Here is a 24,824-nt window from a genome sequence, read left to right as displayed (position 1 = left end):
TCTAATCACTGTAACAGTGGGGAGGATTTTCTTCTGATTTCTTTCTCTTCATGTCAAATTGCACATCTCAACACTAACTGCAGTTGGTGTTTTTAAAGGCTTAAAGATATTAAAGATTAGAAAATAGTTTTAGCATATAATGGCAGGAAGTATGAATTGCTTAGAGTAATAATTAATACCACTTGCCATGCTAAGATGCAGAATTCAGAAAGGAAAAAAATTCTGAAATGAACCTGTTGTCCAGTATTTATTATTGGCTTGAAGAGGCGAACACTGGCATAGACTCGAACACACCGTCCCATGTGGCATTTGTAACTACTTTCTAGAGCCACATGTTATATTGGTAAAAAGTACTGAATACTCTGATTTCCTAAGAAGTTAAAGTTTATAATGCATGTTCTGAACATGCATTTTAAAGCAGAGCTAAAGGAAAGTTCTCTTATTTGTTTCCAATGTAAATTTTAGAGTTAAAGATTGTGTTCTAGTAAGAAAACTCCTAAGAATTGAATAACACTTTAGCAAAAATGTCAGAATTCACAGATAATCCCCCAATTAATACAGTCCTTTTCCAGACTAAAATTTTCATCCGGGCTATCTACCGAGAAACTTTACCAGTTAGAATTTTATCTCACATTTTCCCCGATTTCCTTTTGGTAATGAAAGGTAGCTAGTCTGAATATTCCATGGATTATCTGTTTATTAGCCTAGTAGTTTTATGATCTTTTAATTTTTTTTCATAATATGTTGTGTTTTTAGATCTCATCTTTATGTTTTTTATTTTTCTTTGCCTCACTTAGATATTTAGTTTACTCTGCAAGTATGGTTTTTGGTGACACTTCACCTAATACCTGTTTGTGTAGTTTTATTTTAACAGTGTTGGGGAGGATTGCTTATTCACAAATAAGACCTTTTCATTACTGAATGGCTATATCTTTTGGATATTACAAAGGAAATTTGGACTCAAATTTTGAAAATATGCGTCAAAATAATTATTCCACAATCTGACTTACTGTTGGTGTTGTAGTAATAGTGGTAGTAGTAGTGGTGGTTGTAGTAGTAGTAGCAGTAGTATGTAAATGTTTTTAGTGTTTTGATGTGCATATTTCCCCTTCTGTCCAGATGTGGTGGTAATGACTAGTATCTTCAGAGCATAGCTTTTCTTTTTCTCTCTGTACTAACCAGCATGTCTAGATACTAAGGGTTGTTTCTAAACAAACTTAGGCTTGTGGGAGGTTTGTTGTTGTTTTAAATCAACACTGTAACATTTTATTTAAGAGCCTTCTATATCCAAAGTATCAGAATCAATGAAGATCAATTTCATAGTGAGTTGAATGTTACTTTTAGCCATAAAATGAATATTAATGCAATACATGGCTTTGGTAAGTTATTGCTGCTTTGAATACTGAACCTCTTTAAAATTTTTATGCTTACCAATTATACATTGGGTTAATTGAAATGACCTTTTGGTTAAATGATCCTTGAAAACCGATAAATTATTTTTCTCTGACAATTTGTGTCATGTTTTGGTGACTGCCAGTAAACTCAATTTTGCAACTCAATCCCTGTTGACTTTTTCTAAGCAATCTTTGGCATTTACTGTCTTGTTAAAATGAGACAAAATGGTAAACTTATTAATGTTTACGTATAGTTTGCTATAGTTTTTAATAACATTTGCTGCCCACATGAGCATTTGATATCAGTTTCCTATAAATTGTCCCCTCCAGAAAGAAGTTGGAATGTTTACAGCTACTCAGTGATTCATTAGAAATTACTTTAATGAAAGTAATTGCATATTTTAACCTGTTTTGAGATCAGGTTTCCTATTTTCAGAATAGTGATAAAATGAAGAAGGTCCTTTTTGAAATACTTATCCTATGAAACTCAGTAAACAATTAACATGGTATGTGGAGCACTCTTATTCCCTAGTAAATTTAGGAGTGCTATCTTTAAAAATAAAACCATCACTTTAGAAAATAATAATGACCTTGATTTACCATAACAAGGATTTTTCCTGGAGAGCTGTGTGTAAATTTAGGTATATAGTAAGAACTGTTTTTAAAGGAAACCTGTGATTAATGTATGTATTTATATATGAAATAAACACTTATTCCATAACATATTTCTTAATTTGGGTTCTAATTTACAACATTACCTTAAAGCTAGACATACCTGTTAGGTTATAGAGATATGACAAAGACATGATGTCCTGGAAACCTTTATCTATATTTCGTGTTACTCATTTTTTTAAAAGTCTTTCCTTAGAATTTGAAAATTCTTTACATGAAAATGAGTGTAATGGTAAACTTAAATCTTCCTCAAACAGTATAACGTTAGGATTACATTAAATGTATTTTTAAAAAATTAACCAGTTGGCTAAGCAACAACTCCATTTAGGTTTGCTGGTGGGAAATGAACTTGAAGAAGGTTCTGCAGGTTTTTGTTTTGTTTTTTGTTTTGTTTTGTTTCATTTGCAAACTGTTCTTTGCATACTTATGTTTGTGGTCCTTGTAACTGACTTCTGCTTTTTGTTTGTTTCCTTTTCTTTCCTTTATCTGTTTTACTTCCCCCATACTGTGTTGTTGCTACCAGTTTCTATTGCTCCACCCCCTCCCCCTATGCCTCAGTTGACTCCACAGATACCTCTCACAGGCTTCGTGGCCAGGGTGCAGGAAAACAGTAAGTTTGGAAAAACTGAGCTGTCAAAGAGTAGAGGCTGTCTCCTTATAGCATGCATGGCTGATGAGTCATCATTTTCTTACTTTTATTGAGAAGCTAATCTTATCTTGAAAATAGGTGCAGATACGTATTTGAAACTGAAGAGCACGGTCTTCAGTTTTTTTCTCTTGTTTGCATGATTACTGACCCATATAAATTTCAAAACTGCAGCTTTCTTATGTTATTTACATGATCTAAAACATCAAATCTGATCTTTGCTGATTCTTAAGGAAAGCGTAATCAAACATAAAAATTCGAATTGTATGGAAACTACCAGCTTCCAACAGTTATTAGGGGGATTAGAAAATATTTTATATTCTGCAGCCAACAAATTCATCAGCATATAGATACAGTATGAGATTAAATTTATTATGCATTGGGGGTAGGTTTTTTTTTTTCCTTTAGTTACATAGAAATTTTAGTGAATTTTGAACCTATGTAAAGATTTGTTGTTAGGATAAGAATGAATCTTCAGAATGAGTAATTTACATCCAGGTTATCCATATGCGAGTGATAATGGCAAGCCTCTTTGTGTTTGGGCTACATGCAGGCCCATGAGGAGTATTTCTGAACATGCACATATGTCAGCTTTTAGGTCTTCTATCTCAAGCAGGTCAGGTTAGTGATTTGTGGAAATTCTTTTGAATACGTGGATTTGATTAGGATAGAGTAGTTTATATTGCTACCTGATTATGTTGAGGTAATTGTATAATCCTAACTTACATGATCAGAGTGAATGTTACTTGACAAAATAAAAAATACCACCATTACTGAGTTATAACTATGCCAAAACAGCTGTTGAGCTTAAGACGGATGGTAAGGTGGTCTAGTAGTGATTTACTTCATTTGGGATCATCACCATGCAAATAAATTTTAGAAGGGTTTGAACAAATGTGTAACCCACATGACTGCCTCATCTTCCGGGAGAATGCATTGTGGCAAATTCCATTTTTCAGCTCTTGCTGATTGATCACTGTTGTGTAATTCTCCACATTTCTTCCCTTCCTCCAGTCAAATAATTGTTTATTTGGTGTTATGTGCTAGGCTTTGGGAAGAGTACAAATAGTCTAAGACAAAGATCCCACTATCTTTAAGAAACATGTATGATTGAATGGGCTTTTTATAAAACGTTGTAGTTCCAAAATGTTGAAATTTCTGAGTGTAAACCATCCTCATTGTTAACATTTGTTTGAAAACTCCAATATGTTTAAACTTATAAAAAAAAAGTGAATCTTATTTTTTAAAAAGTGAGTAAGGAAAAATTGCTGGTTCTTGATGTTATAAGAATTCAAAAACTTGAGCTGCCTTACAGTTAAGTTGAGAGGAAATATTTGAAAATAGCCGTAATAAACATCCATTTAGTGGGGCCAAAGTATATTGACTAGCATTTTGGTAACTCTTTTATTTTTTTTTTTTCTTTTATTTTTTTTAATAGAAATTCAGTATTAATGTATATAATTTTAGGTTTGCATGTTTTTTGCTGAGGACCATGGTACTTACTATTTTATTTTAGCTCTTTTCCCCGGACTTAGGAACTGGAATCAGTTATCCTTGCGCTGCAGAATGTACAACTTTATTTAGGATCTATTTTCTTTGAAAGCATGTTAGGAAGATTGGTTATAAACTGTATCAGTATCTTACATGTTTTACGGAGTACAAATTTTCTTTGTTTTCCTCTTAAATATGCAGTTTTCTGTGGCACTCAGAATTAATGATAATGAATGCCTGTGGCAGTTAACCTATTAAGTGTGCTTCAGTTTAAGGCATGAGCCCTTAAAAAAGTCAGTGTGTTTACTTTGTGTATGATTAGCATCAGAAAGCATTTTTGAACTAATTATGTGTGGTGCTAGATAAAGTGACCCTGTCTTCCGCCTCTGTATATATAATTTGGAGATAAGCCAGTGTAGATTCACATGGGCGTGAAGACGATTGAGTGAAAACATGAAACTAGTAAGTTATGTATAAGTAAAGAGTAAATGCAATTTAGGGATGCAGGCAAATGTATAATTTACACATTAAGCCAAATTAAGGATATGAGCTATGGCTCTTTGATGTTAGATGGATCATACCCATTTTCTTCTCCTGTCAATAATAGCAGAAAGCTTTGTGGAGAAGGTAAAGGCAAAAATAAAACGACTCCAAGTAGTTGATGGAAAAATAAATTATATTTGTGCTTGGTGTAGCTATCAGAATGAGCATCACTACACAGGATTTGTTTTCCTAGTCTTTCTCATTCCCTGATGGGATCAAATAAAAATCACAGAATTGAAGTGGTTATGGAAGTAGGGCTATTATCCGCAGATGTTCTAAATCTGGATCTCTTGGTTATAGTCTCCATTATTCCAAATAGGGTGGAGTGAACTTTAAAACCTATATTACAAATAGATTATGACTGCTTGCTTTGATAACATAAATAGCCCCAGAAATTGGCATTTGAATTAGTATGTTGGTATTCTGAGTTTCTCCGTTGCAGATATTATATAATTCTTTGTATCAGTTTCTGTCAAAGCATTTTCCTGTCTTTAACTTTTAAAGAAATCTAAATAATAATAATAATAATAATAATAAATCTGTGGATCAGAAATTCGTATTAAGAATTAGTTTTGTGTTCTGGCTTTAAATTCTTTAATATTGGGAGCACTTATTACCTAGTATCATAATAGCTTAGTGTCCATAGTTCTAGCCTGACCTTTTCTCATTTCACTGTTCAATTATTTAAATCCCACACATACATGTACCATACCCATCTACAACTTGAGGTATGAGTCATTATTGTTTTGCACGATATAAGTTCCTGTTCGTTTTTAATTACGTCTTCTTGCAACACTTTATTTTAAAAACCTTTTTCGTGGATATATTCTTTAAAAATTGGGTCTTTAGGATCAAGTCTTTCCCCCATCCTATGTTTAAGTTTTACTAGCAATAATGCAAAAAATCTTAGCTTCCTTTCTACATTTAAAAAGTTGATTGTGAATACAAATACTTTTGAAAAATACTCAATGACATTTTGTATTAACTTGGAATTATTTAATTTCTCATTTCTGTTAAAATTTAAAAAAAAAATAGAAAACATACACATAGAAGCCAACCTGATAACTGCCAACTTTTTTCTCAACTGAAACAGACAAAAATCCACTCACTGGAGATTTATTTCTGGGGAACTAAAAGCCAGAATCAGAGACCTGAATGTGTGCAGTGAATGGTTATCAAACCCTAATATAATGGTATTCATAACATTTACAGTAGTCCAAATGAGAAATGTGACACAGGCTTATTTAAAGAGGTAGGCTAACAAATGGGTGACATCTATTCTGATCCAAGCCTTGGAGTAAGGAAACTTTTTTACTCCTGTAATCCATATAAAAGGATGCTGCATTCATTACTTTGTAGCACTTCCTGATACTCTCATTTTTAGCTCATTGGATTATTGGAAAATTATTCTTAAGAATAATAGAAGCTCTAACACACCAAGCTTTTATTTCTAATCTTTGCATGTTTTATTATAGTGCATGCTATATACAAACTAGAGCTTTCTTAAATTCTTTTAAGAATTTTCATTTACTCTAATTTCTGATTCAAATTAATTATCTGAATTCTTCTAGTTGCTGACAGTCCAACTCCACCACCACCACCTCCCCCAGATGACATTCCCATGTTTGATGACTCTCCACCTCCGCCACCACCACCTCCAGTGGATTATGAGGATGAGGAGGCTGCAGTAGTTCAGTATAATGATCCATATGCAGATGGGGATCCTGCTTGGGCCCCCAAAAATTATATTGAGAAAGGTAAGGTACAGTCATCATTGAATTGGGGTAAAGGAAGCTTAACCTAATTACAGAATTTTAGAGCTATAAATAGCTTTATAAAAAATAGTCCAGTGTCTAGTCCAGTGACTGTCTATTCAACCCTTTGAATAGCTTTGTCAACCAAGAAAATGTAATTAATCCTTATTTCCTAGACATTTCCAGTATAAAGGAATTATCTTTATTTTTTAAGTTAAAAGTATGTTGTAATGCTAGATGCGGTTTTTCAAATGACATAGGTTTCCAGCTGGAGATGAACTTGCCTGTTTCCTTTTTATAGATGAAACAAGGTACAAAATAGGAGTTAAAATACTTACTAAAGTTATGTAATTAGTAAAGATTTAAAACAGAATTTCAAAGCTCTTAGAATAAAGAGAAACCTTTTATATATAAATATTTAAAAATATATTGAGACTATCATGAGAAAAAGCCTCAATTAAAGTTTTCAGTTAGTTGATCTTGTAAAAGAGAAGATAATCACTAGATTTTTTTCATGAAATTATGTATAACCCTAACATCCAAATTTATCAAAATTACTTGACATTCACTATAATTATGTATTAAGAAATAGTGGTAGGAAAGAAAGAAATTCTGTTTTTAGAGTTAATTGCTTTTCTTCATCCAGCTCTGTGCTATTTTAAAATCTGTATTTGTCGAGTTCTGAAAAATGCTTGTAATGTAGTTAAGCACATTTGATTGCCTTTTGAAATACATTCCCTTCCATTGGCCTTTACTCTCTTTAATTAACATTAAGCAAGTGGCTGTAGCTCTTGAGACCTGCACCATTTTTTGTGCCAAAGTTTTGAATACATGGCTAAAAGGGAATTGGTGGTTGTCCTTTTGTGTGTGTATGTATGTGTGTTTAAATTTTTTGACTATAGTTGACATACATTGTTATTAGTTCAGGTTTACAATATAAAATTCAGCATCTCTGTAGCTTATGCTAGGCTCACTACAAGTGTAGCTACCATCTGTCACTATACAAGCTATTACAATGCTATTGACGATATTCCCTATGCTGTACCTTTTAAAATATTTATATTTATTTTCAAAAAAGATTTTATTTATTTATTCTTGAGAGACATAGAGAGAGGCAGAGACATAGGCAGAGGGAGAAACAGTCTCCCTGTGGGGAGCTGGATGAGGGACCTAATCCCAGGACCCCAGGATCACAATCTGAGCCAAAGGCAGACGCTTACTCAACCACTGAGCCGCACAGGTGCCCTAAAATATTTTTAAATAGTAAATATTCTACATAATGTTCAGGGAATCTTGAATAGTCTACTTTATGTTTAGATTCTCCTCTACCTTCAAATAGAGATATGTTGTGGTCATTATGAGGTTGATAAAGCTAAATAGTCTTGAGTTGTGTTCCTGTATTTCCTGGTTTGGAAATGCAAATTTAACTTTAAATTGGGACTAATATGGAACTAATAAAAAGTTGATAAACGTGAATGATATAATGGTTAATACATTTGGCAATAGAGCAGAATTACAAAATGTCTTTATAAGTTGAAATAATAGTCTTAAGTTAGTGGTCATCACACATGTTTTGTAAAAGACCAGATAATAAATATTTTTAACTTTAAAAAAAATGAAGTTTAATTAACACAACAGCATTCTATTAGTTTCAGGTGAACAACATAATAATTTGATGTCTGTATTACAAAATGAAGTACGAATGAAGTTTGCCAACCATATAGTCCCTTTTGTCACAACTACTCAGCCCTGCTATTGTAGCAGAAAAGCAGCCATAGACAGTACATAAGTGAATGGATGTGTCCATGTTTCAACAAAAATTTTTTTGACAAAAAAGGCAAGTGGCTTGGATTCAGCCATGGGCCATTGTTTGCTAATCTGTAGTCTAAATCAGAGAGCTGAGATTTAATATGATTATATTTAAATAATTTTTTAAATTTTTAAATAATTACCTTTATAATCAAGATGAATAAAACCTGGTTTAAAAGGAATTTTTGAATATATTAATCAACGGTATGTCAGGACTTCCAGAAGCCATATTATTAGGGTACCTTACCTGAACTGTAACCTAATATATACCAATCTGATCATATCCATTTATACTACACTAGTATTATGTGTAGTTCTGAGTACCACAGTTTAAGATCCTGCAAACAGGAATGCCTTTGAGAGGAGAATGTTCAGGAGGCAAGATATCTAGGAAGTGCACCTATAATGTGAAATAGTTGAACACATTGTTTCTAAGTTGAAAAGATTGCATAGGAACTAGATCACTGTCTTCAAATTTTTATCACGTAGAAGTAGGATTAGAGTAGTAGACTTTGAGTTCCAAAAGACTCTACAATCCATACAGAATGGGGGGAGCTTAGCTTTTTTTTTTTTTTTTAAGATTTATTTATTTATTCGAGAGAGAGAGAGAGAGAGGCAGAGACATAGGTAGAGGGAGAAGCAGACTCCTCACAGGGAGCCCACTGCAGGACTTGATCCCAGATCCTGGGATCACGACCTGAGCTGAAGGCAGGTACCCAACCACTGAGCCACCCAGGCGTCACCGGAGCTTAGCTCTTTATATGAATTAGGGTTCTGGAAAGTAGGATGGACACTGAATTGTTAATGACTAAGTACTCAGCTGTAAGCATTATATTATAGGAGAGAATATATGCATTGGGGGAGGAGAAGTTGGGTATGACTGGGATTCATTTACTTAAAGGACTTGGAAAATGGAAACAAATTGGTTCAGTACTCTTACCAGCTCTAAGTGGTCTAAGTGGAACTAAAAACACAAAGAAAAGACAGTTTTCATTCTGCTGACTAACTTTGAGGACATCGGGCTTTTGTCACAATCAGTCTAAAAGTCCTCTACACAAACTCTAACCTTTTGTGACTCTGAATACAAAGAAATTAATGTTACCAATGCTAATAAGCAAATAATAATTGACAATAAATAATATGTTAGTTGCCTATTTAAATTATTACCATGTTTTCCTTACTAATGCTTTTCTAGTAATCACTCAATTTTCTTGAGTGGTTATTTAGCCAAAATTATACCAGGATAATAATTTAGTACTATTTATTCTGTATGTTTTTGGGTCAATGAGCTTATAACTATGATTCTACTGCAGGATTAAAATGGAGGAGAATGGACTTGTTGAGTTTATTAAGTAACTGTATTAGTTATATTAACTATAACTTATATTAACTATATTAGTTTTGTAAAGGGGAAGTTATATTAACTGTAACTTATATTAACTATAATAGTTTTGTAAGGGGGAAGAGAATGTTGGCTATTTTAATTTAGCAAATGGTGCTATGGATCAGTACTTCAGGTCTCGTCCTTATTTATAATTCACTAATTCAAAATAATTAGGAGAAGTTGTCTTTCTCAGGGGAAAAGCGAGTGCCAGAATATCTTTAATGTCCTAAGAACTGTTTTAAGAAAAATGAGGTAATCAATGGAAATCTCTGTCACCTACCATCTCACATATATTAGAAAATTACATATAACTTGAGAACTATCAAGCTACAAAGGCAGAATGAAGGAACAATTAAATTCATAAACCATTTGGAAAACTAGTAATTTTTTGATGACTGTCCTTTCCACAGCAGTGTTTACAAAGGAAATGAATAGGGGGCATCTGGGTGGCTCAGTTGGTTAGTGTCTGCCTTTGGCTCAGGTTATGATCCCAGGGCCCATCAGGCTCCTTGCTCAGCAGAGAGTCTGCTTCTCCCCCTCCCTCCATCTGCCACTCCCCCTGCTTGTGCTCTCTATCAAATGAATAAATCTTAAAAAAAAAAAAAAAAAAAAACCAAGTGAACATTTTGAACTCCAAATAATTGAATACCACAGAACTACAAACAGTTCTCTAAGTCTTAATTAATGGGTCTTTGCTCACCTATTTCCCCCTTAAAAAACTCTGACCCTTATATAAATACTCTTTAAAAAAAAAAAATCTAGGGATGGCCCTATAAATTACATGCTTATTTTCTGTGGATGAGTAGGATGAGCTTGACCTTCCAGGATATATGTATTTTCAAATTAGTGTGGGTAGTTACCTGATTGGCTCTGTAGCTTTGCCCAGTACATATTTTGGAAAATGGTGTTTTGCAGTGGTTGGCACTTTGTTGATATTTGAACAAATGAAACATCTAATAAATATGAAAACTCCAGGATCTTTCCTGGATAGATTGGTTGAGACTATTGACTTCTCTCTAGTCAAACTGTCAGTGTGATCCTACAGTCAAGGCAGTGATTTAGGCACCTGGTTGGCCACTGACTTGCCTGTTTTTACTGATGAAGAATTAACAGGATTTGTACAAATACTTTGTTTTGCTATACTATAGATTTAATTGGTACTACATTTTACAATTTGAATGGATAAAGATGTGGTTTATGTATACAATGGAATATTACTTAGCCATTAGAAATGACAAATATCCACCATTTGCTTCAACGTGGATGGAACTGGAGGGTATTATGCTGAGTGAAATAAGTCAGTTGGAGAAGGACAAACATTATATGTTCTCATTCATTTGGGGAATATAAATAATAGTGAAAGGGAATAGAAGGGAAGGGAAAAAAAAAAAAAAAAAAGGGAAGGGAGAAGAAATGGGTAGGAAATATCAGAAAGGGAGACAGAACATGAAGACTCCTAACTGGGAGGGTGGTGGAAGGGGAGGAGAGTGGGGGGTGGGGTGAATGGGTGACAGGCACTGAGGGGGGGCACTTGACGGGATGAGCACTGGGTGTTATTCTGTATGTTGGCAAATTGAACAATAAAAAATAAACGTATTAAAAAAATAAAAAAATAAAATTCAGTTAAATGTTGGAAATAGTGCACTTAAATATGGTATTTCAACTGTCTTTTCCATAGTTGTGGCAATATATGATTATACGAAAGACAAGGATGATGAGCTATCCTTCATGGAGGGTGCAATCATTTACGTAATAAAGAAGAATGATGACGGCTGGTATGAAGGAGTCTGCAATCGAGTGACTGGTCTGTTCCCTGGGAACTATGTTGAATCAATCATGCACTATACTGATTAAAGGTTTTGCTTTTAAAGTAGGTTCTTATTACTCAGTCATACTGTGGGACTATTATGGTTAACAGACTTGTCTTAAAATGTTTTAAAATGTGCCCATATTTTCAGGACATGCTGTTTTATTGGTATAATTGAATGTCTACCTGTAAGCATAAATCTTAGAGGCAGTTTGTGTATTGCTAAATGGCAATTTATACAAGAGGCTGTCTGTAACTGATTATGCTTATATGCTTACTTACACAGTTAACTCTATGACCAGCCTAAGTATTCTGGGGGTGTGGGGTATGATATTTAACAAATCATGATTCAGATTGTACCATTACGTTTCAGTGCAGCATGGTTACTAACGCTATGTCAGACTAATACTAAAATCAGAAAATTTCAATCCTGGTGCTGGTCATACTTTTTGTTTAGACTTTCTCATTCTTGAAATATATTATTTGTTTAAAGCATGCATACAAATTTATGTATTGAAATATACTTAAAAAAATCCAAGATGCTTCCAATTTGTGTAATATTTACTTGGAGTACTCGTACTTAGGTCTCTTGAAATGAATTGAGTCTCTAAGGTCTCCATGTGAAACAAAACAAAGGGTTATCTGTAATGTAATTTGTACTTAAGTTTTTTAATGAGTGAATTTGCATTATAAATTTTTTCCATTCATAAATACATAAGTGAACCAAAGGTTTTTGTCCTTTCCTTCACTGGTTTGCTTTTAAAATAAATGAATAAATGAATAAATAATTAAATAAATAATAAAAGATACTGATTTATTGCAGAATTATGGTTCTATTTTCTCAATATATTAACTTGGAAAAAAAAACTTAGCCTTATCTCACCCTGTCCCAATGGCAGTGACTGATTTTTGCAGATTTAAAATCTGAGATGGGTATTTACAAGTCAATCTACTGAACTCCTTTTCTAAAGTAACTTTTGCAAAGCTAAGAAAATGTGTTCAAGTGTGCACATTCTGTAAGTAAAATTCTTAGGGACTGCTGTATCAGTCCTTTGGTTTTCCAGTGGATTGTTGTATACTGGGCTCAATGAAAGGAAATTATAAGTATCTTTTACATGTTGTTTTTGTAGAAATGGGTGCAATTGACTTTTGAATAGGCACTGTTTAAATCCATTACCTGTCACTGGCAACATAAAAAGGTTTTAAAAAGATAATTCAAAAAAAGGTGGATCATGTATTAATCAGTGAACAGGGATATACCTGGCCAACAGATTGAAATGCAACACATGCACTTTGTGTGTCTCCTCTTAATTTAAGGGAAGGTTGGAGGGATGTTTTTTTTTTTCTCATCTTGTGTGTAATTCTCTATTGCCTAGGATATTAAAGTAGAGCACTCAAGTGTGGGTTTCTGTGTGTATTGAGGATCTGTTTGGATTTTAAATTACAATTATTATGTACTGGGTGTTACAGACTTATAACAGCATAGTAAATGGTTAAAACTAGTGCAAAACATTTATTTCTGAAAATTAAAGGCCATTATTACTACCAAATCAATGTGACTGTTGTATATGCATTTTGCCTTTGTTAATTTTAAACATGATTTCAATATCACTAGTGATCAGCTAGCTACCTTTTTCATTTTTTCAAGTGGAATGTTCTCTTAATTTTGTATATAACCTGTTGTCTAAATTTTATGTACAGTCTTTTATAATAAACCATTCTCCTATATGAAATTTTGGATACTGTTAAAATCTAATGTGGATTGAAATGTAGACTTCACAGTCTTTGTGACCTTTACTCCTATGGTGAAACATGATAAACCATTTGAATTTTAACATTATTTATTTGTGTAATGGCTTTACATGTGGATCTTAACAGTGTAAACAATACCACATATAACCATCAAGATACCTCGATGAGAATTTACAGGACTAGAGTGACAAATTCGGGTGGTTTAATTACATTTAAAAAGTTTTCTGAAAAACTTTGCCAATAAAAAAAAAATTGCCCATCAATAAGGTTGAAATGGTTTTTTGAAATGATTTTTGGTTATTGCACATGAAGCAAAGTGTATTTCACAAAATTCTTTAGGCACAGTCTGGTAAAATAGCTGCCAGAAATAACAGAAAGAGTTGTCATTTATCTCTTGTGAGTACAATTTCTGAAAGCTGTATGAGGGCATCTCTTTCAGCGGATGGCCGAAGTTTACTGATTTCTCTGATTGCTTCATGGCAGTACCGCTGCGCGAGGTAGGTTGTTTGCTGCACACCATCACTCTGGGGAGTACAACAAAAGGAGAGACGCATCACTCACTGGGATCAGCTCTTAAATTCTTGCTATAGTAGAGAGTTAAGATGTACTTTTGTTGAGATCCAGGTTAATAAAGAGTCAAACTATGTTTCAGGTGCTCTCAGCAACTCATCATTCCAGCTTCCTCTTCCTACTATGTCTCAACATACTTTTCTCAGAGAGAAGCACATATTTATTCTATCAGCTTGCAAAGCAACTAACTCATTAATATCAAATAGCCATCTACTTTCCCTTTTAAGTATTGAGTTTTTTAAAAGTTGTACATATATGCAATATGTATAAATTTTTAAGTGAAAACTATAGTTAGAAAAGAACATATATATAATAAAAGAGCACGTATGCTGGAAATCAACAGTTCTGTTCTTCTAAAGACAACAGCCATATCTGCTGGTTTTAATATCTTAATTAGCAACTTTATTACCTTTCTGCTAAGAAAGATGAGGATGCAGCCCATTCACCCTACGCCTTCTGGTTTGTTAATTCTATTGCCACCTTCTGTTAAGTTCATGTAGCACCAATTTCTCACTTTATCTCAAGGATACCAGTGTTCCTATTCTTTATACCTTTACGCTATAGAGATTTGCATTCTCTTCTGGAACCATGTTTTTATGTTGGTTCTAAAAGCTGAACGCTAATAAAACAGTTTCTATGAAGTAAAAATACATTTGCTGCAGAATCAAGTCCTGTAACTATCATTTTATTTTCTTCTTCGTGGTTCCAAGCTCATGAGCCCGCTATCATTCAGAATAGAATATTCCTAGCATCATTCTGAAAGGCCTCTGATTTTCTGTAGTTTACTGATTGACACAAAATAGGATGTATTTTAGTTTGCTCTGCCGTATTGTACAGAAGCCCACTTCTGAATAGAACTGCCTCCTTTTCTTCCTCTTTGGGAAAGCAGCTCCTGATCCCTAATCCCTCCACTGCCTTCATCATTCTGTTTGTTGCTTACTTAGGCTGACTGCCTTCCAGCTCTAACAGCTGCCATCCCAGGTAGGTTTTTAGTCCACTGATTTGAGTGCCCACAGCTTTCTCGTTCTTGGTGTTCCCACGTTGTTACTGAAATATATCCAGAGATAACTCACTCAGAAAATGGGTACTTGAAATCAGCTTTACAGTATTTAAGTGTAAGGATGACTTCTGCCTTCATATTCAATGAACGGATATAGAATTCTAGGTTTATTTTTTTTTAAAGATTTATTTATTCATTTATGATCGACATAGAGAGAGAGAGGCAGAGACACAGGAGGAGGGAGAAGCAGGCTTCATGCTGGGAGCCTGACTTGGCCCGGGACTCCAGGACCACGCCCCCGGCCAAAGGCAGGCCCTAAACCGCTGAGCCACCCAGGGATCCCCAAATTCTAGGTTTAAATGTCTCCTCGTCATTTGGAAGGCCTTGCCTGCTGCCCCCTGGCATCCAGGGTTCTTGCTATATCCCAAGCCAGTTTTGAGCTCTTCTCCAGACCATTCTTTTCTGTTTTTGGATTCTCTTCCTGAAATACCTGTTGCCTCATGTCGTACTGATCCTCTCAAAGCTTTTCTCATTTTCTTCCCTTGCTGTTTACTTTTTCGAAGATTTGCTCATTTCATGTTAGAATCCTCCTTTGGAGTTAGTTTTTTACAATCATTTAGATTTTCTTAGAGCTCGTTCTGTGTTTTTCAAAACATATTCTGTTCTTGTTCTATGGATACAGTATTTCCCCCGCCCCCTCCATTTACATTTTTCCCTGAGTATTTCCCTTTACCTTGGTGGTCTCAATCAGCAAGCTCTAATCAACTATTTAGTAATCCTAGCTGTCCATTCATATTTAATGAAGGAATAAGGGATTAGGAAGGCGCTCTGGGTGAAGGGAGCTAGAATTTAGAGGTCTTTGGAGAATTTAAGAGAACATTGTGCCTTTCTAAATGCATTTCTGCCTAGGGTTGCTGCAACTTCACTGTTTTGCTAAGATCAACAGTTAATTTTGCCTCTTTTCAGTCTGACTTCTCACTTCAGCCTCCAGTAATACTATTATTTCTGACACCAGAACCTCTCCCAGGTACGTCGACCTCAACTACAGCCCCTTGTACGGAGTTGTTAATACTGTTGAACTACCCTCCAAAGAGGTGGTGGCAAATCGTGATGCTTAAAGTACAGAGAGTTAAGAGAAATACATCCTTTGGAGGGGGTCTTGCTTTTTGGAAATCTGAAAGGTAACTATACCTGGTATTCTTTCAAGTACTGCACTAACCATAGATCCCAGACCACTCGTGAGCTTACTAAAAACTGTTCACCCTATCTCATTCTCAAAAGATAGTTATTGAAAGGAAAAACTGTAAAAAGATGTGGCTTCTACAGAAAAGTTCTAAGGATATGTGGCAATACATCTGAAGTAGGCTTACAGCCCTTGAAGTTTAAAGAGTCTGCCGCTGTTGGTTCTTAAGTGACCACTGATGGCAGTTCTGTGAGGGACTAGGGAGGACCAATGCTGAGATGATGATAATCACGGTGGTGGCAAAGGTAAGAGCCTGCCCCGGGTGGGGCGCATCTGTGTGGCTGGGAGCAGCATGCTGCCCGTGGATTTGGGGAAGACTGATTTCTGACTAGTGGGGCTCTGCACATACTGCACATTAGACTCACCTGGGTAGCTTTTAAAAAAATCCTAATGTCCACGCCTTACCCAAGGCCAATTAAATTGCAGTCTTTAGAAAGAATTCTAGAAGAAAAAGGAATTATACAAGTTTCTCCTTGGTTTTTGTCAAAGATTGACCACACTTGGTTTTGCATCTAAAACTTGTTACATTATTTGATTCAAGAACTCTGCCACATTGTTCTTGCTCCTGCCTTCTTTGTAAGATGATCTTTTTTTTTTTTTGTAAGATAATCTTACCTGCAATACATATTGTCGAGCTCTGTCCACATCTCCAGGCAAACTGAACCGTCTCATTATCATAGCGTTCATTTCTGGGAACTAACCATAAAGAAAGAAATCTATTTATTGCTCTTGTGAGAATCAAATGTTCTAACACTAAGTTTGCAACAACAGGAGAAAAACCCAAAAAGGATTAAATGTTTAGATGGTGGGGGATGGGCAGTAAATTGTAGCAATTAAAGAAGCAGAGCTAAGAGACACCTCCATTTTCCATGCCCAGGGACTGAGCTGCTGCTCAGGAGAGGTAACTGTTGGTCCTCGTTCTTTCTGGTGTTCTATTCTATCCTCGGTCCAACACTGAGTAAAAAAGAGCAAAGGAACAAAGTACGTCCCTAAAATCTCCTTAGTGGCTTCTCTTGTAGTTCTCAAACTTTAGATTGCACCAGAATCACCAGAGGCCTATTGGGCCACTCCCTCCAAGTTTCTTGATGAGTAGATTGGGCCTGAGCATGCATTTCTGACAGGTTCTGATGATACGGACTCTGTTGACCCTGCTGACAGTTTGAGAAGCAGTGGCCTAGGAGCAGGCTGGGAATTCTAGGCATTCTACTTGTAGTGCTAAACCGGGTGACACCTGAAAGCTACTGAGGTATCCAGGCAGAGGGTGTTCGGAGCAGAGCTCTACCTCAGCAGCTTGTCAAGCGGATCAGAGCCAGGGGTACTCAATGCTGACTGCACACTGGAGTCACTTGGGAAGTTCATGGTGGCCTGGATCTGCTCCCAAAGATTCTGCTTCTATTAGCTGGGGCAGAGGGTGGAGTGGGAGGTGTGGGGTGGTCTGGCTTGTGCATAAGGATTTTAGAAGCACTCCAGGGGTTGTTAATGTGCAGCCAAGTTTGAGAACCACTGAATTAGGAGACAGAGGTAGACAGGCCAGTCACATTACTGTAGTTAATTCTGTATTCCACAATACTAAGCAACAATTCAGGAGAATTGTCACCGTGAACAAAATCAGGAAGTCAGGACACCAGATCCCTTCATTTTCTACAACGGGAACTCCAGTTCTGGTGCCTCCACAGTTGAGTGAGCTCCATAACCTGAGGTCCTAGCCTCCCCATCAGCTCTAACAGCTTCTGGTTCCATGAAATAAGAGGTAGGATATGTTTGGTTTTGGACACATCAGCGCTTACAGCAGTTGCCAGTTTTTCCCTGGCAGGGAGTCTGAAGTTGTTGTCCTGTAACCACCACCACGGTATTAGTAATCCTAGAAGAAAAAATAGGGCACACATAGAAAAACCTCAACCGGATGGTGACAGATCAAGAATTAAGAGAATGTTCCTTGCAGAGCAAAGGATGTGTCAGAACACAGTTCTAAACTTGTCGAGGCTGTTCACATGCTTATAAAGTGTAAAGGCCAGCAAATGGTTAGTTCGTAAATGAACACCAGTGATTTGTTTTAGTTACTGACCTTTTAAGAATAGAATAATTTATGTTTTACAGGGAACACATCAGGAAGCTCAAATCAATCCATTTTAGTGGTAAAAAGCCAAATCAGGTCAGCATCTGTCTTAATAGCACGTTCCAAAACTGGCTTTCAGGAGGGCCATACCCTTCGGGCTGACAGGATACTATCCTGGGCATCTGGTAAAGTTACCTTGTTTATGGTGCATGAGCTTTATCTGCAGGACCAACAAGGGTGGTAAAATGTGCTATGTGGCTTCTCTCCTTTTAGTATAAAATGCTTCCAGAAAGCAAAGCTTGAAGAAAATATTTGCATTGAGTGTGAGGACATCCTTCCTTTAAATACTAGTGTGTGCATTTTCATATGCAAATGACCACACTCTTCCCCCAGGCATTCCCCTGTCCCCTCATTGGCTTAGTGAGAGGCGTTAACAGGAACAATTGCCTGTTTGCGGACTTAGAAATAAGGAAATTTGTTTGTCCAGGCTGTTTTAATTTGAGATAAGGAAACCTTTTAAGAGTAGGATGAACTAGGGGCACCTAGGTGCTGAGTGACTCTTGGTTTCAGCTCAGGCCAGGATAGTCGGCCACTTTGGGCTCCAAGCTCAGTGAAGAGTTTGCGTAAAGATTTTCTCCCCTCTACCCGCACCTCTGCTCTCTCTCACTCTCTCTAAAATAAGTAAATCTGCAGGGAAAAAAAAAGAGAAGGACGAATCATATTCTAACTGTGAAATGTATCCATAAACTAAACTACAAAGACGATTCAATAAATGTAGCAAGCTTACTCAAACAAAACCTGGGTAACTCTAGGGGACCAGCCAGTCACAACAGAAGCCTGTACAGCTGGTGCAGGGGCTGGGGCTGGTGGTGGCAGCTGGCTGACATTTAGGTCTGGTGACTTCTATCAAATAAGAGAAGCAGAAGAAAGGAAAAGATCTTTTTTTTTTTTTTCCCCCTTTTTTTTTTTTAATTATGATAGTCACAGAGAGAGAGAGAGAGAGGCAGAGACACAGGCAGAGGGAGAAGCAGGCTCCATGCACCGGGAGCCCGATGTGGGATTCGATCCCGGGTCTCCAGGATCGCGCCCTGGGCCAAAGACAGGCGCCAAACTGCTGCGCCACCCAGGGATCCCAGGAAAAGATCTTTTAAAGGATATCTGTGAACTAACACAATCTCATGGAAGAAAAAAAAAAAAGAAAAAAGAACCTAAAAATCACTTCCATTTTGTTTCTCAAGTTCTCAAAATCCAACTTACATACTCTTTTTTAAAGACTTAACGTGACATTTCTGTTCTTACAGAAAATATGTATATATGCATTGAGGAAGGACACTGTCATTAATGGGACCTCTCCAGAAATCCCAAAACTTCTCTTAAATCCCCTGTACTGTTATCCAGAAACCTCTTTAGAAAAATATCAAAAACAGTGAATTCCAAGGAGAGGGAGTTTCATTAAGTTATTGGGATCAGGAAATTCCTATTTTAAGACAACCTAGTGTTAAAAAGGAAAAATGGTTTCCCAAAGTTGCTTCTGGTCGAGACAGCGTTCACAAGTGGAAAAATTCAAAGACTAATTTAAGTAACTGGCAAATAAAAGTCACCCACCTATGGAAAAAGATTACAAACATCTTAGGAGGACTCTGCTAAGTGGGCCAGTTAATGACAGATCATGAAGGCTGAGAGAGGCTCTTCTGGAGTGTCACCAGGGCCAGAGCGCACGAGTTACCTGCTCTGTGGGAAGCCCCACCAGGCATTAGACAAGCTTTCATCAGCATTAGCACTGGCAATTATATTACATTGTGGAGTGAAAGAAATAGTGGTCTTAGAGGAGCTGGTGTTCAGTAATCTGCTGTGCCATCTACCAGACAGTTAATTCTGCATGTCATTCTCTTACGTGTAGAATGGGCATAATGCCTACCACAAAGAGGAGTTGTGAGGTGAAAAGAGAACGTATGAAAGAATCCTTTGCGAACCATGAAAACAATGCATTTTCATTAAATGGAGATACTGCACAGTCTCATGTCATTTTGGAACCTGTTTTACCCAAAACCACTTCTGGCGAGGTCAATCTTTTCACCACATTTCTGGCCAAGAATCCCTTTCTTGACAGTGTAGTCCACGGTAGAGCCTAAACTTGATGTTTTCCTTGAAAACAACTTAAGCTGTTTTGCGTAACTCTTGCCTGTGCACCTGTGCGGGACACAGCAGCCAGTCTACTTAGGAAGCAGGTTCGGCCCAGGGTCACTGCCTGCTCGGCGCCCCTCTGTTCCCTTTTCTAAGGCTGCCGTGCACCTTGTTCACTCCTTTTCCTGCCACCTTCCAGGCAAATGGGAACAGTGTTGTCTGGGAAGGGTGGGTGGGTGTCTGGTGATGCTGCATTCCCAGGGAGACCTGTAGCACTGTGGTTTGGGACGCCGTAAGCTTCTGTGTGTGCCTTTTCCTTGCCCTTTGCCTTTCCAAACCAGCATTTTTAATCTCTGATGTATCAGTACTCACTAGTTAACACATAGGCAGGATCCTCTCCCCCGCCATTTGCCCCACTACATCTGAAGGGAGAATTATTTATTACTACTTTGTGTGGAGGAAAGCAAATCCGTTTCTTCTGAAATATGTTCCTAGTGAAACAATCAGAAGAGGCATCCATTCTCAGTCCGTCACCTTGCAGTTTAGGGGGGACTCAACTGTTAGTGTCACAGGGCTCACAACAGTTATTTAACTACTAAGATTTCTAAAAGTCCGACACCAGAGCTTTTTGGTAGGGTGCAAGTTTCTTTTGGAAAAGGCCTGCTCCCTACTCATCTTGATAACTCAGGGCCTCACTACAGAAATCTTTCCTGAGCTGGCCCAGTCCCCGTGTCCTCCGCTCCTCCTGTTCTTTACTCACATTGGCTAATCAGGGCCTCAGGAGTAGACTAATGTTTGTAGTCCAATAGATGGAAGGCAGTGATCTTTCTAGGCTCCGGCATGCCTTTACGTTTGCTTGGCTCATGAATCCTCTTTTTTGTGGATTAATGGGGAAAAAAAATATTCCTTGCTCGTGCTTTCATGTATTCAGGGGGATTTTATAAATTTTTGTCAGAGCTTAGCGCATGTTTTAGTATTCTCCTTGAGGTGTGGGCTGGCAAGTTAGTCTCCACAGGAGAGAGGACCATTTGTAGCACACCTTTGACTTCTCACCTCAGCCTCAAAGTTCTGCGGGGACAAAGCCTAGCAGTGAGGACAGATATTTCCACAAATATCTGGATATCTGGAGCCCTTGTTCCTCAGCTGACGGCTGTCCTCTAGTGTGTTGTGTCGTCCTGGCCCAGGCCCCCCAAGCCACCGGCCTCCTACGAGGAGAATTATCCTGGTGACGGCTCTGCTGGGCAGTGGATAAAAGGTGATCTTGCCTTTCTTGGATCAGAAACTGATCAAAGCAAGATCACTGGCTTCAGTAATGTCAAAATGGAATCACTGAATTCTACGGAAGACATGGTTGGTTTATCTCTGCAAATTTTGAGAAAGAACAGAGGCAAAACTCTTGGAGAGGCTAAAAGTTACTAAAGTTGTAGACCAAAGAGCTAATTTTTAATTTCATGGCATGGTGATGAACATCTTATCACTTTGCTACATACAGGATTAAATATACTACAAAGATGAAAATTTATTAAAAAGATGTCCAAATGCCAGCCAATGTCCCACTTACTTCAAGCCACATTTGGCCCGAGCAATGTGGCCAGGCTCCAGAGCAGGCTCTGGAAATGTCTGCCTCACAGTCCCTGTGACATCTGAAGGTCCTAAACTCTTATCCACATTAAGGAGAATATGAAGGCAGCTTTACTTACTTCCTTAATGGACAGCCCCTCAATTTGGAGAAAGGAGGAACTATGTGGCTCTAGTAGTGCATTCCACTGACTTCTTGACATTTTTGAGGCAGTGGCCAAGGCTCTCTGAGAGCAGCAAACAGTCCCATTAAACTTCTAAAACTGCAGAATTTCTCAGAATTTCTCATGCTTGGAGGCCCTTCCTGTGCCTTTTTAAGGGGCTCTGAGGCACACCCCAAGTCCAGTTCTATAATCAAGATGTGGAAACCATTCACCTGGTCAGTCCCTAAAACATATGGAAATAATCGTAATGCTACCTTGGATGCACGGGGCTTTTGTCAAGTACCTCCAGGAATGTTATCTCAGTTAATCCTCACAACAGCCCTGGGATGATGGTGGTCATCTCCTCAGTGTCACAGATGAGGACACAGATAAAGCTTTAGAGTAAAGTAACTAGTCCCAATATCTCTGGCACAGAGCCAAGGTCACATCTAGATCTAAGGTCTCTATGTAAAACGCTTCCCCACACCTTCCTTATCTGAACCTTCCCATCAGCCATGCCTGGAAGATTCAAAGCGCTGTGTCAAAGGGAGTTTGGGAAAACATACCTGTTGGCAAGCAAATAAGACTGGGCCCGTGGCTAAGCCAAGCTTCAGATCCGCTGATGTTGGTTTGCCCATCTGGTCAGAACATGAGGTGAAGTCCAACACATCATCTATCAGCTAGCAAACAGAAAAAAGATATGTCAAAAGCACTGCCATACCGGTGTCACCGAGGCCCTTCCCACTGTGCCAACAGGTCACATTCTTAAAAGGTAGCGGACCAACCTGAAAGGCTATGCCCACATTTTTTCCGTATTGATAGGCAATCTCATGCACCACCGGGTCCGGGCATCCTAGGACAGAGACCTGAAGCCGAGAGAGAAATCTGGAATGAGTCGCTGGCAACAAGCAAGCAGCCAAGCCTTGCACACACCCCGTTAAGAGGTGATGAGGCTGTATTATGCAGTCAGGAGATCCTGCCCTCAGAAGGACACCAGACATGCACAGAATACCTGTGTTTTTAATGAAAGGGCTTCAGCTTCAATCTCAGATCGTGCTCTTAAATTCTCGGGAAGCTACTTTCCACCCCTCTGCTCCCAGGATTAGCCATCTTTCTCGCTGTTTCTAGCACTCAGAAAATCTGGCCTAAATGTTGTTTTTGTTTTTATTTTTCTATTGATTTAGCTCTTATTTTAGGAATAGATCTCCTAATCTGCTCTCATCACACATGATGTTGCCATATGTAGATTTCCTCATGTGTATTTCCTTTCTTTTAATAATTTTTGGTGATTTCCCTTATTTCCTGACATGTCTGTAACAGCCATAAGCGTCACACTTTCGACAGATACTGTTTTCTCATTATCAAAGGGTCTTCCCTGGTCCTACTGTTTCTATATTTCTCCAGCAAGAAGCAATTAACTACATAAAAGCTCCCCCCTCCCTTTTTCAGGGGAGGAGAAATAGGACTTCGAAGTCTTTTTAAAACTCAAGAAAACCAAAAAACAAACAAACAAAAACTCAAGAAAACCTAGCTGGCACTGGCCACTTGAGTGCATTTCCCATTGCTCTAATAAGCATGCTAAGCAGGCAGGCCTGGACACATTTCTAGGAAACAAAGACTGGGTAGAAACCAGACAAGGGGAACAGGAGGGGCATCAAGTCCCTTGGAGAGGAAACGTCTACACTGAGTGCATGAGAAAACCAGGTGGCACCAGGGTCCTTTCGGGAGTGGGTCCCTGATGGTGAAAGACCTTCAGTCCCCATCCCCCACCCTGGTCGGGGCTCAACCTCCTTGCGCTGGGGCCGGGCTCTGAAGTCAGGCTTCTCTGAGGCGCGGTGACCCCTCATGACGGGTGTCATCTCGGTGTATTGCTTGACGTTTTTGTGCTTCGGTTTCCTCTTCTGTAACGTGCGGGACGAAGCACTCAGCTCCTAGCGTTGCATCAGGAATGCATGTGATGCTACTTTTAAACCTCAGCACAGTGCCTGGCGTCTGATAACTCTAGGGCTTTGTGATTATTAATAATCCTCCCCCCACTCCTCCCCTGGATGCAGAAACAGGAGCTGGGCAGCGTCCATGCACCGCGGCTAACGAAAGGCGGATCCACAGCTTGCTCGGCCCTGACGATGCTTCTGATGACGTCAGGTAGCCTGTGATTGTCCTCTTTGGCGGCTCGTGCTCAGACGACAACATGCGTGTTGTCGGAGGTCACTCCCTCAAGTGTATAATAAACTCACAACCGCTACAGGGACAGACTCCTCTTTCCAACCAAACCGAAGAATCCACGAGGCCACGGGGGACACAACTCGGAAACCGTGACGAGTGCAGATTGCCTGAAGCTGGCCGAAGAGCAGGGGAGCCTCGGCAGCCCGGGCGTACTGCGCCCGGAGCACGGGGCCCTCCCTCCTCCCTCGGCAGAAATGACTCAGAGCATCGCGCTCCCGCTCCCGCTCCCGCTCCCGCGTGCTGTGCTGCGCTGCGAACACAAAACTGCGCGAAGTGCCAGCTTTCTTCCTGAAAAGTAAGAGATACTGAAACGAAACGAAACAGAACCTCCATTCTGTTGTAGACTCGCTGGACTAAGACGCAGGAGTCCCCGGGAGAGTCCGTCACGTGATCTGTCAAACCTCGCGGTTCACGAGCGTTTCCTTTGTGGATCGCGGTTGCCCGAGCGGACGCTCCCTGAGCACCGGCTCGTGCCCGGTGCCGTCCCGAGATTTCTCGCAGGTTCACTCGCTTACGAACCGGCCCGGAGGCACACAGGGCGGCACCAGGGGCTGCAGGGCTGGGAAACGGGGGAATCGGAGCTGAACCCGAGAGGCCCGACTCCGGAGAGGTTCTCCCGCTCACTGTACTAG

General features: G+C 38.5%; 2 protein-coding genes across 11 annotated transcripts in view; one reads left to right on the top strand and one right to left on the bottom strand.

Annotated features, from left to right (window-relative positions):
- Nucleotides 1–13,515, top strand: part of ABI1 (abl interactor 1) — a 123,387-nt gene extending 109,872 nt beyond the window's left edge. For 5 of the 9 annotated variants that reach the window (XM_041767172.1, XM_041767177.1, XM_041767176.1 and 2 more), the window contains 2 exons: nucleotides 6,318–6,503; nucleotides 11,372–13,515. In XM_041767172.1, coding sequence (XP_041623106.1) covers nucleotides 6,318–6,503; nucleotides 11,372–11,547 — 362 coding nt within the window. In that variant the 3' untranslated portion in view covers nucleotides 11,548–13,515. Of the gene's footprint in view, nucleotides 1–2,589; nucleotides 2,677–6,317; nucleotides 6,504–11,371 lie in introns of all 9 variants that reach the window. The other 4 variants (XM_041767170.1, XM_041767169.1, XM_041767173.1 and 1 more) reach the window with 1 other exon arrangement.
- Nucleotides 13,324–24,824, bottom strand: part of PDSS1 (decaprenyl diphosphate synthase subunit 1) — a 49,350-nt gene continuing 37,849 nt past the window's right edge. For both annotated transcript variants that reach the window (XM_041767178.1, XM_041767179.1), the window contains 4 exons: nucleotides 22,752–22,832; nucleotides 22,533–22,646; nucleotides 16,681–16,761; nucleotides 13,324–13,776 (listed from right to left, as the gene is read on the bottom strand). In XM_041767178.1, the coding sequence (XP_041623112.1) occupies nucleotides 13,636–13,776; nucleotides 16,681–16,761; nucleotides 22,533–22,646; nucleotides 22,752–22,832 (417 nt within the window). In that variant the 3' untranslated portion in view covers nucleotides 13,324–13,635. The remainder of the gene's footprint in view (nucleotides 13,777–16,680; nucleotides 16,762–22,532; nucleotides 22,647–22,751; nucleotides 22,833–24,824) is intronic.

Source organism: Vulpes lagopus, chromosome 8, assembly GCF_018345385.1.
Source record: "Vulpes lagopus strain Blue_001 chromosome 8, ASM1834538v1, whole genome shotgun sequence".
Taxonomy (NCBI): Eukaryota; Metazoa; Chordata; class Mammalia; order Carnivora; family Canidae; genus Vulpes; species Vulpes lagopus.
The sequence above is the reverse complement of the archived record's forward strand: the minus strand, read 5'-3'. Positions and strand labels throughout refer to the sequence as shown.